At 38.0% G+C, this 16788-nt stretch overlaps 1 protein-coding gene and 6 non-coding genes across 8 annotated transcripts in view; 3 read left to right on the forward strand and 4 right to left on the reverse strand.

Annotated features, from left to right (window-relative positions):
* Positions 1-16788, forward strand: part of LOC139687317 (protein piccolo-like) — a 378873-nt gene that overhangs the window by 75161 nt on the left and 286924 nt on the right. For both annotated transcript variants that reach the window (XM_071584470.1, XM_071584469.1), the window contains exon 2: positions 14551-15242. In XM_071584470.1, the coding sequence (XP_071440571.1) occupies positions 14551-15242 (692 nt within the window). The remainder of the gene's footprint in view (positions 1-14550; positions 15243-16788) is intronic.
* On the reverse strand, positions 6209-6280 carry TRNAE-CUC (transfer RNA glutamic acid (anticodon CUC)). The gene has a single exon. It is a non-coding gene; the product is annotated as a tRNA-Glu (tRNA).
* On the reverse strand, positions 7275-7346 carry TRNAE-CUC (transfer RNA glutamic acid (anticodon CUC)). The gene has a single exon. It is a non-coding gene; the product is annotated as a tRNA-Glu (tRNA).
* On the reverse strand, positions 7540-7611 carry TRNAE-CUC (transfer RNA glutamic acid (anticodon CUC)). The gene has a single exon. It is a non-coding gene; the product is annotated as a tRNA-Glu (tRNA).
* TRNAE-CUC (transfer RNA glutamic acid (anticodon CUC)) lies at positions 8444-8515 on the reverse strand. Its single transcript has one exon. It is a non-coding gene; the product is annotated as a tRNA-Glu (tRNA).
* TRNAE-CUC (transfer RNA glutamic acid (anticodon CUC)) lies at positions 11115-11186 on the forward strand. The gene has a single exon. It is a non-coding gene; the product is annotated as a tRNA-Glu (tRNA).
* TRNAE-CUC (transfer RNA glutamic acid (anticodon CUC)) lies at positions 11375-11446 on the forward strand. Its single transcript has one exon. It is a non-coding gene; the product is annotated as a tRNA-Glu (tRNA).

Consider the following 16788-nt stretch of genomic DNA (forward strand, 5'->3'; position numbering starts at 1 on the left):
ATCCACATAACTTGGATGAACTTTAAGGGTTCGCTTTGAATTACTGTAAACGACCCTTTTCCTCCCCTTCTATGCCTGGTACTTCTTCGTTTGTTTCCTTTCTTTTTGTTTCACTTTTCCGTCCTTTTCCCTGTCCTCATCTACATTTCAAAAGACTTACATTTCCCAAAATTGCACATTTTCATTTATTTCACCGGGTTAATTCTGAAATATTTTTTCCGGCCTCATAGTCATGGACAGGAATTAACCTTTTGGGTTGTCAGAAGTCGATAATATTGTATACTTAGAAGTATATATTTTACCTTCAATGCGTAGGGAAGATGTTTGGCGAAATTTTTAGCGGTGTTCACCTCAAAACACATTAGTGAATATCATGAGTCGACCAATCTAGACGTAACCAAACTTCATGAAATAAAGTTTGATTTTTCTCTTTTTGTGTACAGAGAATAAGAAATATTTATAATCGAAATAAATCTTCATCTCTCGCTTTTCAAATATGAAATTAAAATTTTTATTTAAATACTAGTTTAGTTTTGAGCAATGGATTTTCATGTGTGATATTCCGCATCCTTCGAGCTGGATAGTCAGTCAAAATCGCATGGCCTTAGGGTTCCAACTATCAATGAATATTAATGCTGTAACAAAAACTCTAGGGAAAAATGTGCGAGGCCAGCAGATTTCTCATTTTTTTCCTTTAAAGTAGCTAACAGGATGAGTGAGTATGGTTCTCTGTCTGAATCCTTATACACATATTTTTTTCCGAAAAATATCAAACAACCCCGGTGCTTCCGTATTGCCGCGGCTTCATCTCAGTAGTCTAGTTAGATTAAATCCCTTCCAATACATTTTAAGTATCTTGTTTTTTTTATTGGTAACATACGGCTGTGAATGCAATAATTTTCGGACTGAAAAATTCACAAACAGCACTCTGTGAAAGAAAAAGCACCAATACTTTACATGAAAACATTTTTAAATTTGACGTTATTTGATATGATTTCATTTAGAGAAAAGAAATAGAGTTATCTTTTTGGAATTTTAATAACCAATCTTTATATATTAAAAATGTATCAGGTTATATCCTTGTCTTAATAGTGTTTATCATAAGATTGAGAATTCGGATGTAATTACTTCATCGAATAATGCACCATTACAGCAGCTTTTAGTAATTTTCGAAACTCTTTTCCAAATTAATATTTAATTAGAAAAAAAGGACAAGATATATACAATGAAGAGAACTTACATGCAATTGTAAAATGTGACGTGTTTATTTATGCTGCAAACTTGCAGATATTTTGTTATTCCATTGTGCGCTCTGGCCACTTCAGCTGCAACTTCAATTTCTGTCTGCCCTGCCCATTCAGTAGTATCGCGCTGTGCTTCCTCCTAAATCCTTCCGACGGCGTGCTATCCACCCTGATGGAGAGATTGCCAAGTCAAGACTGTTGTTAGTGGTGTGGGCGTTCAGAAGAGTCTCAAGGGCACGGAGCCAGGAATGGGTGGAATTTTGGGGGTGAGAAGCTTGAAAAAACGTCGCCCGTACAAAAAATTACGGCCTTGCACGTCCCGGTGTTCGTGGCGCATTCGTCTAAACGAGGTGAAAATGCTGGTAGACATTTTTGAGTATTCTCCCATGGTGTTTTCGGAGGGTGGAGTGTTTTTAAATGAAAATCCTTCGGTAATTTTGCGTGGAACGCTTTATCGGCGGAGTGAGGGCCATTACTTCCCCCTTGTGAGACGTGATGCCTCGAGAGCATTTCACTGCCAGCGGTAAGACGTCTTCCTAGCCAAGAGCCCACGGATAAAATATACTTCTGTGGAAATTTTCTAAGGCTTACTTTGAAAACCGAAACGAATTCGTAAATTTTCGGCGGTAATAAATTCATTGCAAGAGACCTTCTTTCGTAGAGATTGCATATTAATTACGTGGGAGTGTCGCCTATTTATCGCCGTAGAAATAAAAAATGAATGATTGAATGTTATTATTTACTCATAAATTTTACATTATGACTTTTGGTTATATTAAAATAAATTCTAAGAATAGGTTTACGCGAGTTTTACAATGTTGAATTCACTGAACATTGACTACCTTTCACAAAATACAAAATTATGAAATCTTGGAACGTTTATTTGACGTGTCGAAGCAGTTTTTTTAATGCTAGATGGTGTTGGATAAATGTTTTGCTTTATATGGGGCAGTGATTAAAAAACTTGCCCGAATTTTTTGCGTGTGGTGACATTATTTGAGCGTGAAAATCCAGTGAACAGAATGCTGGGCTACCGACCAGAGGGTCCGTGTGTAATTCCAAGTGACGCCTCTGGTGCCCAGAGTCGTCAGTCGGAGGCGTCCTCAACTTCACCCACTCAAGCTGTTTGATTTTTCGGGCGCCACATCTTTATGAGAATCTGCAAGGGGCACAGGGAAAGAAGGAACTGGCCCAATTTTTAAACTTGATATTTGAATTTCACAGAGCGTATAGTGATTAAAGCGAGTTGGCCTTTACCCTCAATGACCAAAGAACCCTTCGGAGTTGAATTTTAATATTTGAGGAAGTTATTATTGCCTTTCGCTCATGTCACGGTTGCAGAGTTTGTAATGATAATGCGATCTTGAACAGCTACCTCCACTGAGACAGACGGGAACCTTGAATCTTATAGCATAATTATAGTCCGCACAAGAAAGCAGTTGCTCAAAAATACATTACCTGGGTTAGGATTCGAACCAAGACCTTCGGTTAAGCCAGTTTAGCGCATTAGTCACCGACTGTTATTGTTGGTTAACATCTGTTTTCCTGATATTAATATTTCTCTAGGTGGCTTAATTTTCTAGTTCTATTCAATTTTGGAGATAATTTGAAGACTGGTATGTGATTCATTAGTGATCAATGCGGTCAATTCTCAACTTCGTACTGAGCTAACCTGTATGGCTATTTTCATTTTTTGTTTTTTTTCATTCTTTATCGGTACTTATTTTCCTTAATAATGTAAAATGTTTGTCAAAAGATAGTCTGTTCGAGTATGCTCTCAACCTCTAACTTAATTGAGACGAGAAATAACAACGATGCATAATGAACGTGGTGCTATTGACTTAGTTCTCGTGGCTGAATTCAGACGCCTAGTCTGGATGGTCTTGATAAGTAAAAATAAATTTTTATTGCTCACATTGTAAATATTATATGAATGCTAATCACTGGAGAAAATATGCAACGGTAGAGGATTTCTGCTATTTTATCGTAATAACCTCGTTATTAATACCCTTTAAGTCAGACTTTGTTTATATTAAGAATTGTTAAGCTCCATTTTTTTAAATTACTACTTTTGGGCTTGTATTTAACATGTGAATCTATCAATCCAACGATGAATTAAGTGTGCATTTGCGATTTTTAACATACGAGTGCTTTACGAATCTTGTTGGACATAAGGTATTCGGATGATATTTATTAACATTCGTTGATGTAAAAATTAAAAGATTGCACTATAATCAATAAGCTAAAAGAAAACATGAAATAAATTTTGTAGCATAAATTTAGAGCAAATTTAATGTTTATCTTCCTTGACATTCTCACGTAAGCGTGAAAATTCGAACGTATGAATTATAAATCAAATCTTTGAGTTTTCATATGTGATTTCTTGGCGTTAAATGTTTAATACAACGCAAGAACGTGCTAATTCCGTGGTCGTATTAAATTTAGGACCAGAACGGCGTGCTTGCAAGTCTTCTTCGGCTCACTGCTGAGCCACGTTATTGCCAATCACTGATCGGAATAGAAGCGTACGATGCCAAACTTATCCTCTCGACCGTGCCGATCCAAATATCTCAGTGATTAAAATGCCTTTTAAAGATGATCAAATACTTACATACTATATACTACCATGCTTAGTAATGTAAAATTATGACAAATTTTAAAAACAATTACACTTATTTATGAAAATATTTTGTCTAAAAAAACCGCAGTTTACCTCGCGTTTGATAACCAATTGTTACAATTAGTTCATTATAATGAAATACCAAATTAATAGCGAGGAAACTTCTTCTGGAAATAGAAATAAAATTATTATCGAAGTTCTTGATGATATTTGCATTTCTCTAAGTTTTTAGTATTATGTGAGAAAGACATGTGATCTGACTTTATACTTCAATTTTGGAATATCATGAAAAATATATTTCACTTGGCTGTTAATATGATGAGCTCATTTTGTATCCTTCAAAACCTACGTTTATCATTCCTCACGGTAAATCAGAAAAACATTCAACATTTTTGGTGTCTAATACATGACGGTATGAATTAATTAATATAATCTGCTTGGCTCAAATTTTTCCCTGCATTATGAAGTTAGTTTAATCCATTGCCTCTTTACTTTGTAAAAGGATGCCACTGCAAATGGAAAGCTCGACGGGTCTACTAATGCTAGTGATTCTGCTAATTTAAAGTCAGCAGTATCATTGCATTTAAAAGTTTTCAAAGTTAAGGCATTAGTTTTACCGTGAATTCAATGAATGTAATAACATTTTAATGACAAATACTGCCTTTTTTATTGATAAAGTAAAAAGTGCTCTTAAAAATGCTAAAAAAATTACATTTAAATTTATAAGAATAAATATTGGCCTGATTACTTTTTCTACTTTTTGTAGTTATTCCTTTAAAGAAATTTCTCAATAGCATGAGGTCAAGCGACAATGTGAAGGGATTGAAGATTACAGACCGTTGTGATTCAGATAAGTCGTAATATATTTTTAATTTTTAAAAGTGTATTTTGTGTAAGTTAAGTATTATTAATTATCGTAATTTTTTTTGGTTTTTGCTTCCACCGGATTTATTCCTATGTTTCAGTAAATTGACTGTGGCAGTGATTGTACGTCTCATTCTTTTTTGAGGAGTAATAAAAACAGAACCATCTATTTCGCTGTCTTAATTTACCAAAATTCATTACCATCATAAATCAAGGCTTCAGAATACATTCATTTTCTTCTTAGTTATTTATTTATCTCTGATTTTGTTTTAAGCTCTAAGTTCCGACTTCTTTTCTTTGATATTTGACTTTTCTTGAGGGATTTCTAAACTTCACTTATTTAAAACTCAACAGATACCTATAGCTGTTAATAGATCGCTTTTACTATGTGAGGGAAATAAATGTGAAGTAATAAATATAAATTTGGTATATTTGGAGTTTATTTACTTTTGGGTAATGGATGAAATACCGCAGTGCAGGTGATAACATTGGACGGCTACTATAAATTAATGAGAAATACCACGGTGTACATTGGCCGTGATATCAATTAAAGCAAAGATTATCAAGAACAATTTTTTGAAATTGTGAATTCAATATTCAGTCTTTTATAAAATATTAATATTTATAATTTAGTTTCTTGCAGATAAATTTTGAGAATGCATTTTTCTAAGTCATTTATTACTAAATTTTGAATGGAACATCTTCAATTTTGTTTATAGTCTCGAGTCCAAAACCCCAAAGTCCATGGATGGTACCATACAAACTGTAAACAGTCAATAGCCATTCATAAAAAAAATCAGGCTGCGTGTTGTTTGGGCATTCGATCTTTATGGGAACTTGATGGGCAAAATGATTTGCTTAGGAATGGCAAATGCATCTATTTACAATTTATAATTTTCACCCATTGAGGAAATCGTTAATGAAAATTTTTTTGCGATCATGCATCAACTAAATTTCATATCTTTATATATATATATATATATTGATTTCGAATTAAAATAAATGTTCGGTCAAACTTCAATTACTGCCACAATGGAATGGATTACGCTATACTATTTGCATATTATTTTATATTTATGCACTAATTTTTATTAAATCGTACATGCACTTCGTTCTCCGTTGGCATTGCGAAGAAGTTTATATGACAAAATCATTTTGTTTTCTACTCCGATCATTTAAAAAATATTCTTTGAACTAGCGCGCCCCCCCCAGTCGTCGGTACAAAGAAGTTACTGCGTTTGCCGTTAGACTCCGCTGGTTTGTGGAGACTGTTTCTGAACTTTCATTGGGTTCAGTCCGCGGCCGCTAGAGGATGTCTACCTCTCGATATGAAGCAGTACGTTTCATTACTTGGTTTCGCATCTGTGTGCCAATGTGGATACTGCTATGTCCTTACACTTATAACATGAAATGACAGGATTTAAATGCGCGCAATGCGATTGATCGCGAATATAACAATACAGATAATGGAAAAAAATACTTCCGGTACTGGGAATCGAACCCGGGCCTCCCGGGTGAGAGCCGGGTATCCTAACCACTAGATGATACCGGATGCTGACTTTGATATATTCAAATTCTCTACCTTTCGATACGAAGCCGTACGTTTCATTACCTGATATAGCATTTAGGTGTATCTATGTGCATATGAGATACTTGAAGGTGGAACGTCGGGAAGCCAGTTTCGTTAAATACACTGACGATAAAACGAAAAGCGTCACTGCAATTCTTCTGGAATTTGGGTGGTAATCATTAGAAGAAAGACGATTTAATACTAGATTGAACTCATTAAATACATTCAGATCCGTATGTTTCAGCAAAGAGGTCTCGCAAATTATTCGCACTCCAAGATACATTGGTCGCTTGGATCATGTATATAAAATTCGGGAAATAGATGCCAGAACTAGCAGACTCAAGGACTCCTTCCTCCCACGGACAATACGGGATAGCAACTGTAGGGTTATAGATACTAAAAATTCCACTTGCCACCCTCAGCGCATTGGGCAAAATTAGTTATACTCGACTGAATACATTTTCACTGACTACGTATGTTTTGTTGACAAAAACCTTCCCGCATGACCTCATTAGAACGCCATTAAATAATATCCTGCTCTTCACAGTAATGCTTTCTCTGCTTTGTCTGTTTTTAAGTTTCCCCTTCCATCCCTCGTCTCTCTCTGTGGGGGGATCCTCCCGCTACTGGCAGCGTTAGGTCACATTCCCTACCTGTTTCCTTGGGGACGGATATCATTGTATATTGCATATCCATGTGGTAGTGGAATTTCGCTTCTTACTTGCAAATTCTGGTTTGCACGTTATCGGATAAATTTCTTACCGTATCCTAAGGTGTAATTATTTGTTAGATGATAGTATAAGTATCTAATGGATGTAGGATAAAAGGATTTTTGCATTTGATTTTTTGCACGCCCCTGTGGGTATATTTTTGCATGGTTGAGTTGATTTTGCACGTGGTTTTGTTCCTTTTTACGGCTGCTGACCTAACAGCCCGTAGTTATTTGTAGATGTAGATAAGTGATGGAAAAAAATAATTCCGGTACCGGGAATCGAACCCGGGCCTCCCGGGTGAGAGCCGGGTATCCTAACCACTAGACAATACCGGATGATGAGTAAAGGTTTTCCAAGTTCTCTACCTGTCGATATAAAGTGGTATGTTCCACATCGAGAGGATTTAGCATTTATGTGTCTATGTGGATGCTGCAATGTCCTTTCCCTTATAATATGAAATGACGTGATTGAAATGCGTGCATTGCAATTGATCGCAAATGTAACAATACAAGTAACGGAAAAAAAAAATTCCGGTACCGGGAATCGAACCCGGGCCTCCCGGGTGAGAGCCGGGTATCCTAACCACTAGACAATACCGGATGATGTCCAAGGGTCTTCAAAATACTCTACCTCTCGGTATGGAGCGAGAAGTATGTTTCATATCGAGAGGATTTAGCATTTATGTGTATCCATGTGTGTATTTGCTTGGATGCTCCACCTCTAATACTATGGAACATGCAACCAGATTAGCACTTGTGCGTGTATTATTGCCTAATAAACGGGGGCATTGAGGGGACTACGAAGATGTAAGCGGAATGGAAATATCTCGCATTTATTTGTTCGGTGAGCCCCAGATTATAGCTAGGGGCTAATGCTAAGTAATCCACATGCATAGGGAGATTTTGTGATAAACACAAAGTTTTTCTCTTTGAATTTCCAAATAAACGACGACCTACACTGAACTTCTTTGTTCATTATTGAAGGGTGGAATGCTTCGTTCATAAAAAAAATATTTTAGTTTCGTTCAGTTGATAAAGGAAGATAAATGAATCACCAATGATATCGATTTTGCAATGTTTAGATCTTGAGAATAACAATCGAAAAAAAGCGAAAATTTTAATGCTGGCTGCTGTAAAGTCTTCCTGATTGATCATTTTGCACTTAATTAATTGACGCTGGTTTAAAAATAATTACTCGTCAGTAACCACGAAACTTTTAAGAATGACTTCTATCGCTTTGTTAGTATTCATTGAACGAGGTGGTATGCATACAAAATTTGAAAACACCTAATAATGCTCCTGCCGAAAGAATAAGGAAAATGATGGGCATTAATTTAACGAGATGGAAGTACAAAGTCTTGTTTAAGGAAAGTTTGTGCGATGATTCAACGAATTACTATCATGATACAATGTGTTTGTCAGGGAAAAAATAATTCCGGTACCGGGAATCGAACCCGGGCCTCCCGGGTGAGAGCCGGGTATCCTAACCACTAGACAATACCGGATGATATTAGAAGGCCTTCGATTCAAGTTAAAATTTTGATAAATATTAGTGTCACTCAAATATTTGATTATTAGTAACAAAAGTTAGCATATTCGAGCTTACTTTGAAAATATCTTGCGACTCTCTGATTTGGGGTTATGCGTTCTGATTAAATTCCTCTACCTCTTCAAATTTCTCAGATGACCGTGGAAATTGGTACAGCCCGCCGATTCAAATTGTGAATTGGGAATAGGGTTTTTAGTAATGGTTTTACTGCGTTTATTATTTCGATATCGTATTAACTAGGGTCAAAATTACATCGTAGATAAAATATATTTTTTTCGGAATAGTAAGGAAAACTCTTCATCACCACTTCAAGACGAAATTTTGGTCAATATTTTCCAGTTAAAAGTTTTTGTAAACGCTCACTGAATAAATGATCTTTCTAACATACTAAATGTCGTTCAAAGCATACAAATGTATTTTCATATTATTGGGCTTGAAAATTTTATTTTTCTGATATTCTGAATGGTATACCGTTTGAAATAAGATTTTATGGTCAGAGATATTAACGTTGTTTCACCCCATAGTCATCCCTTACACGGCATGAATACCTTATGCCCTACAATAAAATACACGTAAATCAACTTCAATTCCAAGCAACTTCTACCTTGCTTTATTTCGTTAAACATGCTTTAATGTCATCCTTTCTTCTTCCTTGCCTTCGACCTTTCGTAAATCCTCCGCTATCATCATCTTTAACATATTAATAGTACTCGAAGTTACCTGCATTCACCGAACGTATCGCGGCAACTTTTTTTCTTTTATCTGCCTTCTCTACGTCTATCATTACTAGAAATTATATCTTTGCTTTTTTTCTTTATATTTTAATTTTTGTAATCCTTTTATAAACACATATTTAGAAATAAGTCCATTACGGTTATTATATTGCATCGAAGTCTCAAAAACCTACGAACCCACTTCAGGTGAAAATTTTGGCTCTGGCTTCATGGATCTTCAAACACAAATTTTGGCTTAACTTTCTCGTTTTTGTAATAGCTTGTTAACACAATTCTTCTCATGCTCCTACTTACCATATTTCTTCCTGAAAAAACTTCCTAGATAGGTGATCTAGTCTACCTTCTTCAATTCATACCCACCAGTTTTAATGTTTTTTAGGCCTTCCTATTTCCCATGAACCTCATTGCTTTATTTTTATTGAATCTAATCCCGTAATTTATTAGGACAGACTGGGACTTCATTTATTCGCTTTACGTGTTCATGCATGACTCCTTTTACTTCACCTGCTCATCACTATGTCATCTTTACATTTAAGTATTTCTTTCAGTCAGTCTCTGGTCGTATTTCCCACTTGCCATTTAGCACATTTATCTCACACTTCTCACTTTTTCGCACGTTTACCCCAGCGCCCTCTTTGCATATTCGTATTTCCGCTTAAGTATTAGAAAAAAATATTCATTAATAATGAAAAAGGGTCATTTACTACCAGCCTTTCTCTTAAAAAAATTGAAAACATTAGCTAAATACTCAGGCCCACTTAGCAAGGGATTGTATTTAAACTCATAGGATTTGCCTCCATAAGTTTAACGCCTAAGAATAATCAGTCCACATTTTTGGTGTGTGCAAGTACAAAACTGACCAGGCTAGCTTAGAACTTGCCCGCTCCTTCTGGAATTTCTTATTTCAAAACTAATGTCAGTAAACAAGAAATCCTAATTCCTATTGACACGATAACGTGTTATATGTTTTTGCTAAAGAGTACTCATACCATGAAGAACAGTCACTATATCTATTATAATCTAATCAGCTGTATTAATATGCGTAATTAATATTTTCATTGCGTGACTCGTCAGTATTAATATATTAACGTGCATTTATATTCTCAACAGTGGACAGAAATGTGAAGTTACACCGTTTTGCAACCTTGATGAAAGCTGGATAGTCAATCTTAATATATATATACAATAATCCACGTATCATCTATTCTATTAAAATTTAAAGTACAACACACATTTTTCCTTTTCTTCATGCTCCAACCTTAATTTCTTAAAACTCCGATGAGTTTTTTATTAAATTTGACTAAGTACTGAATATAAATGAATATCAGAAAGATAATCGAAGACGCAGAAAAAGAAGACCATATTAGTTAGCATAGGAACTTGGAATGTTAGGACAATGTTGAAGACAGGAATATCAAGCGAGCTATGGAAAGAGGAAATATAGATACGAATATTTTAGGCCTATACAAGGTGAGATGTAAGAATAGCGGGGATTACTGGAGTGATGGTTATAGAGCAATATACAGCGGCGGGGACAAGAGACAACGAGGGGTTGCCATAATACTGAATACAGAGGTTGAAAGAAGTGTAGTAAATATAGAACAAGCAACGGATAGAATATTACAAGTATTTATCTAGCCCATCTCATTTTATTATTTAACTCTTAATACTTCCTTCAGTCAAGCCCTGTCTTTACATTCTTCCATATTCTTCTCTCATCTATCTTTCTAATCATCTCATCCGTGATCCATGGTTTCCTTGTCCTAACAGAACGTACTGCTTCATATAGAGGTAGAGAAGTTTGAATAATCTTGAACATCATCCGGTATTGTCTAGTGGTTAGGATACCCGGCTCTCACCCGGGAGGCCCGGGTTCGATTCCCGGTACCGGAATTATTTTTTTCCATTACTTACATTGATATATTCGCGATCAATCGTAATACGCGCATTTCAATCGCGTCATTTCATATTATAAGGGAAAGGACATTGCAGCCTCCACATAGATACATATAAATGCAAAATCCTCTCGATATGAAACATACCGTTTTATATTGATAGGTAGAGAATTTGGAAATGTATAATCCGGTATTGTCTAGTGGTTAGGATACCCGGCTCTCACCCGGGAGGCCCGGGTTCGATTCCCGGTACCGGAATTATTTTTTTCCATCACTTGTATTGTAATGCATTGCGATCAATCGAAATGCGCTCATTTCAATCGCGTTATTTCATACGAGGGTTACTTTTTTATGCTTTGAGCCTTGCCAACACTAATCGCTTTAGGCACTATCTGAAGTTTTCATCTGAAAGTTTGACCCTTTTAACGCTTATCTTCCTTCAGAAGATTTTGTCGTTTGATCCTAACTTGCGTATTTACGGTGCCTCGAAAATTTTGTCTCGGCGAAAAAATGGAGTAAACTCGTAAATACTTTCGTTCTTTTACTTCTTGTAACTTCCGACGTGGATTATCACGACAGGATTGCATCGAACAACTTACTTCTTACTTACTTACTATAATAATAAGTAATTTATTCCACCGCATAAACTGTTTAGGTTAGACATATTCATAAACTTCCCACTGCGAGTTTTTTTAATCAGTCAGAAAATTCACACAGGTGAAACCACACGCGTGCGATTTAGCAGTTAAAAATCATGCACTTTAAGTGTAAAATTATTTAAAAATTAAGATCACTTAATCAGAAGTTGAGGTGCTCTCCGTGGGTTGTCTTTTACCCTTATTTTCACCTAATACGAGTTATTCACAAGTTTGTTTCACACTTGCGGGGACTTTAGTACGCATAACCGGATATTGATAGGACTACGTACCCAAGTAACCAAGACCCAAATTTTTCTATGCTTAGCCAATGTCTACATGTATATTAAAACTACCCTGGAAAGGAGCTAGAAATTTACGGGGTCAGAGGAGTCGGTACTACAATATCACTCACTATTCACAAAAGAAGTCTCTAAAGTGACAAGATATAACGGTATTGATTGAGATGATGAAGGAATTAGTGGGCCAGAAAATAATTCAAAACATCATAATTGAACATTGCATTAAATCACTTGGAGAACTGAACTCCGAAGTAGGGTTAAAATACATTTCAGTTTTACGACCTAAGGACTTGAGCGACATAGAAAAAAAAACTAGCAAGTAGAGCAAGTCAAAGGGTTCTTGCTAAACCTAGTTGTTACGAAAGATGCTAGCGGTTGAAAAATTAAGAAGGCAAAGGTTGCGGAGAGAAGGAAAGGGAATGATCTGTTGAAAGATACGATGAGTGATGTGGTGAACGAGGAGGGGAGGATGAGTAGAAGCCTTGAAGAACACACAAACGAGATCAAATATCACAATGTAATGACAATGGTGAGTGAAGAGGAAATGGGTTTGACGATTAAGAACATGCACCCATCTCCTGGAATGCTCGGAGCAGAAATGATACTGGCCTTATATTTAACGATACTGATTGATTGGTGCCTTCCAAATGAAAAGGCGCCGCCAGTCGTTAGATTATTGGGGTCTTTATATATAAACAAGACGACAATGAACGCCGTTTCAATCCTTTTCGTCGTAAAGATCTAGGAGAGACGCCTAGGTAAGGTTGTCGGGAGTACTTCTCAAACTGTATGATGCATCCAAATGGCACTTTCTACAGGATGCTAGGTACCGTTGTTGTTTTTCCGATAATGAAGACATCACAATTTATCATATAAAATTTAATTGAGAATTAATAAAAATAAAATAATTAGTTTTTCTCTTTCAAATATTCTAAATTGAAGATTTAATTCATACATTGGAGCTATCGTATGTCTAGGTAATACCAATTCTTTCAGTGTAAACTATAGTTTCAAAGAAAGTGTCCCTTCTACTTGAGTGATGCATGTTTAAAAAGATGTTCTCAGATCATCATGCTAGGGTAAAGAAAAAAAATTACTAATTTGAAAATAAATGCTTAAAATTTAACTTGAGCACAGTAAAAATCGTGCACTTTATTAACACTCATTAATTTGTTTGTATTTCAATCCTACGATTGGTTTACTGCTGCTCTTCATTTTTCTCTATTCAGCGCTAATTCCCTCTTACCTCTGATAAATAACTTCTGTATTTAACGTCCTCCCTTATACAATATGTATTTGTCTCTTGCGTGCGGCATCTTACCTTCAAATTTTTCACTTCCATCATGTTCCTAACTTTTGTGCCTCAAGATATGTACAACCCATCTCGCTCTTCTTTGCTGTCAAGTTCTCCATATCGTTCTTTAATCTTCCGCTCCTCTTCCTCATTCACCATGTTTCGAAGTCCTATATTCTTCGCTGGTCCACTTTTCCAATATTCCATATCTCTGATCCATTGACTGACGTGCTCCCTGTGTGTGTTTTGACGAACTGCTTCCTTATTTCTAACCTCGGTTATTTTTTAAAGTAGTATTTGCCTCTTCCTTATGAACACCTTTGTAAATATGTTGCGACCAAAGATGGTGATAATTAAGTAAACCGTCTTCTTAAACATATTGGTCGATTTTACAGGTTATTGTTTCACTCGCTCCGCAATAAGTCTTACCTCGTGTGAAGGTCTCATGTTATCGTTCAGTTCCATCCGAACTCCACAAATGGTGTCCCGGAAAGTTGACGTAGCCTAAAAATTGTATTTGGGGCTTCATCTGGTGGTGCCCGGGAGCATCTCCTAGATCCGAACTTGGGACACTCTGAACACTATCCGAGTACTACCCAGTTGGAAACTACATCGCAATGGAAAAAAATATGGTTTGTAGAAACCGAACGTATTATTTTAAATGCTATGCCTTACTATTCCTTTTTTTCAAGAAACCAGGCGCACAAAGTGGATGAGTATGTACGAAAATGCTTATATAACCTCAGAAGTCAATGAGGTACAAGGAGGGGGAGTCAAACGGGGAGGTCTCATGCTAATGTGATGAGGGAAGAAGGGCGTGAGTCGGCGAAATTCAAAGGAAACGGATATAAGAGGGTCAGTGAAATGTTTAAGGTGGTGGTAGAGTGGAGAATGTTGGGAAAAGGGGTAGAACGAGAAAGAGGATAGCTATTTTCACGGAATTAATAGCTTTAACTTCGTGAAAAGACGGGGGAGGAAATAATATCGGGCAAATAAAATTTGTGATCGAAAGGACGTGTTGGGAGACCACGGCGAGGTGCATATATTCTCAAGTACCGTGCATATCCTATCTCTCACCAACCGATGACAATGAGAGCCAAATTAAACCCGCCCCTTTCGCCCCATTCGTAGGTATGCCCCGGCACGCTGGCTGCCCGCCACCTGGTCCCCGGGGACATCGTTCTGGCCGTCCAGAACCATCCCACCCGCGGCCTCCTCGCCTCCCAGGTGGACGACATCATCGCCTCGGCCGGCAACTCCCTCCAGCTGCTTATCCAGGAGGCGGGCTCGGAGGGCGCCGGAGGCACAAGGGGCCCGGAGGCCACCCTTGACATCACCGGGCCTACAGTGTACGTGACGTGCGAGGACGGGGGTGGTGCGGCGGGAGGTCCCTCCATGACCCCCGAGATCCACGTTTCCGCCGAGGCGTGTCCCCAGGCATACGACATGAGCGGCGGGATAAGGGTGTACCCTCAGTTGTACACGGCCGTGGAGACGAGAGACGAGGGAAATGGGCTGCCCTTGGACTCCAAGGGGCCGGAGACGGGGCCACCGGTCCGGGGCATGCGTTCCTCCAAGGGGCAGGCTGCTCCGGCCCCCACGATGAGCGTGTCCTCACCGCCGCCGTCACACGCCCCGTTCGCCATCAAGGTGACCATGACGATGATGCCGATGGAGTACGAGGAAGTGGAGGAGGAGGAGGAGGAAGAGCGAGAGGTGGCTCCCGGCGCGGGGAAGAGGCTGCCGCGTTCCATCTGGAGCTATGACGACATGGAGGCGGCCGCAGCCCAAGAAACCACGGCCCAGCCACCACGACAAGATGGGTGAGTGGCGACAAATACCGCAATTCCTCCGTACTTTCCGCGTAGCTGGCTCCGTCGGGTAGCCATTGGTCACAAATCAAATGGGTTAGTTCTTGAAGGGCAATTTGACATTAATGCTTGATTATAACAAAGCACACGGGGGAAGAGAGCTCATGTTTCTCCCAAAATTATGCCCATATTCTTATTAAAAAATTATTATACTCATTATTATTCTTAGAAAAATTATTCTTATCTTTATTATATTATGGTCGTGGTAGTCCAGGGGTAGAGCATTGGACTACTGACCGGAGGGGCCCGGGTTCGATTCCCGGGAAAGCCGCTCTGAGCACCTACAACCCCACCCAAGCTATGTGATTTTTCGGGTACCAGATCTTCCTGGGAAACCATAACCGGCACAGGGAAAGGAGCTGGCCCCCATACCCTGATGTGTGAATTTCACACGCCGTCGGGCTTAGTACTGGGTGAACTCTGCCATCACCTGCCAAACCGACCTTCGGGTTGTTTACTGTGTTTATGGTTTATTATATTCTTCATTTAATTAACATGAATTTCCACAAAGTTGAGCCGGGAACAATCGAATAATTGTTATATTATATTATTATTAAAAGGTGCCGAAATACCGAATGTTTTGTTTGCCGAAATGTCAAATTCTGAAGAGCTGGATTGACTCTAAGCTTACAAACACAGCCTTTTTTTATAAACCAAGAGCAACCTCGAGGATCTGATCCGGCCGTCGGGTCACGGGTTGCTGACTTCAGGTTTTCAGGGAACGAATTAACCGCCCGAACGTCGCCAGCGTGTGTGCGTCGGTCGATAGACTGCACGTACGTGCAGTTATGCATTTACTTTGCCCATGCGGGAGCGGTGAAGTCACTCAATTTCGACTCGTCCACTGGCGAGTACATCTCACGACTTAAAAAGGAAGTGAACTCATCTTTATATGGAAGTTTTCTTTTCGTCTTTTCAATCTCCCAGAATTGCTCTCACGTCCCGTTCCAGGAAATGCCTTCATTTTGACGATTCTTTATCTGGAAATCGTAGGCTTGGGTGCATTCCAAAAAATATCTCCTTTGTATTGTGAATGCACCAAAAGATGTAACACTTCACCCTCGACGTATATGTTTCCAAAGTCGAATGAGTTATCGCCAGACATGTCGCTGGAGGGGAATCAATGAATTATGAAATATCTACAACTTCAATCGCTGGTGGCAAAAATATTTAAAAATTCCTAACACATGTGCGAGGCGAATTTCCTTGCCTATGGTGCAAATATCAGTGATGAGCGAAAATAGAAATCCATTTACATGGTACCTTGGTAATGTGGAAATATGCATTTGTTGAATCTTTGATTGTGGAAAATTTACGATTTTAGTCGCTATTTCGCAAAATAGATAATAATTAACTAATTATTTTAGACATTTGTTTTTAATCGGTGCTGTTGTGTGCCTGTAAATTATGTTGTATACCCGAAAGTTTTCATTAATGCCCTTTTTCGTATTTGATTTTGATGCTCTTATAATAAATCCGCAATAGGACTCCCAACGTT

This window comes from Hetaerina americana, unplaced genomic scaffold, assembly GCF_022747635.1.
Source record: "Hetaerina americana unplaced genomic scaffold, ioHetAmer1.1.p SCAF_19, whole genome shotgun sequence".
Classification (NCBI taxonomy): domain Eukaryota; kingdom Metazoa; phylum Arthropoda; class Insecta; order Odonata; family Calopterygidae; genus Hetaerina; species Hetaerina americana.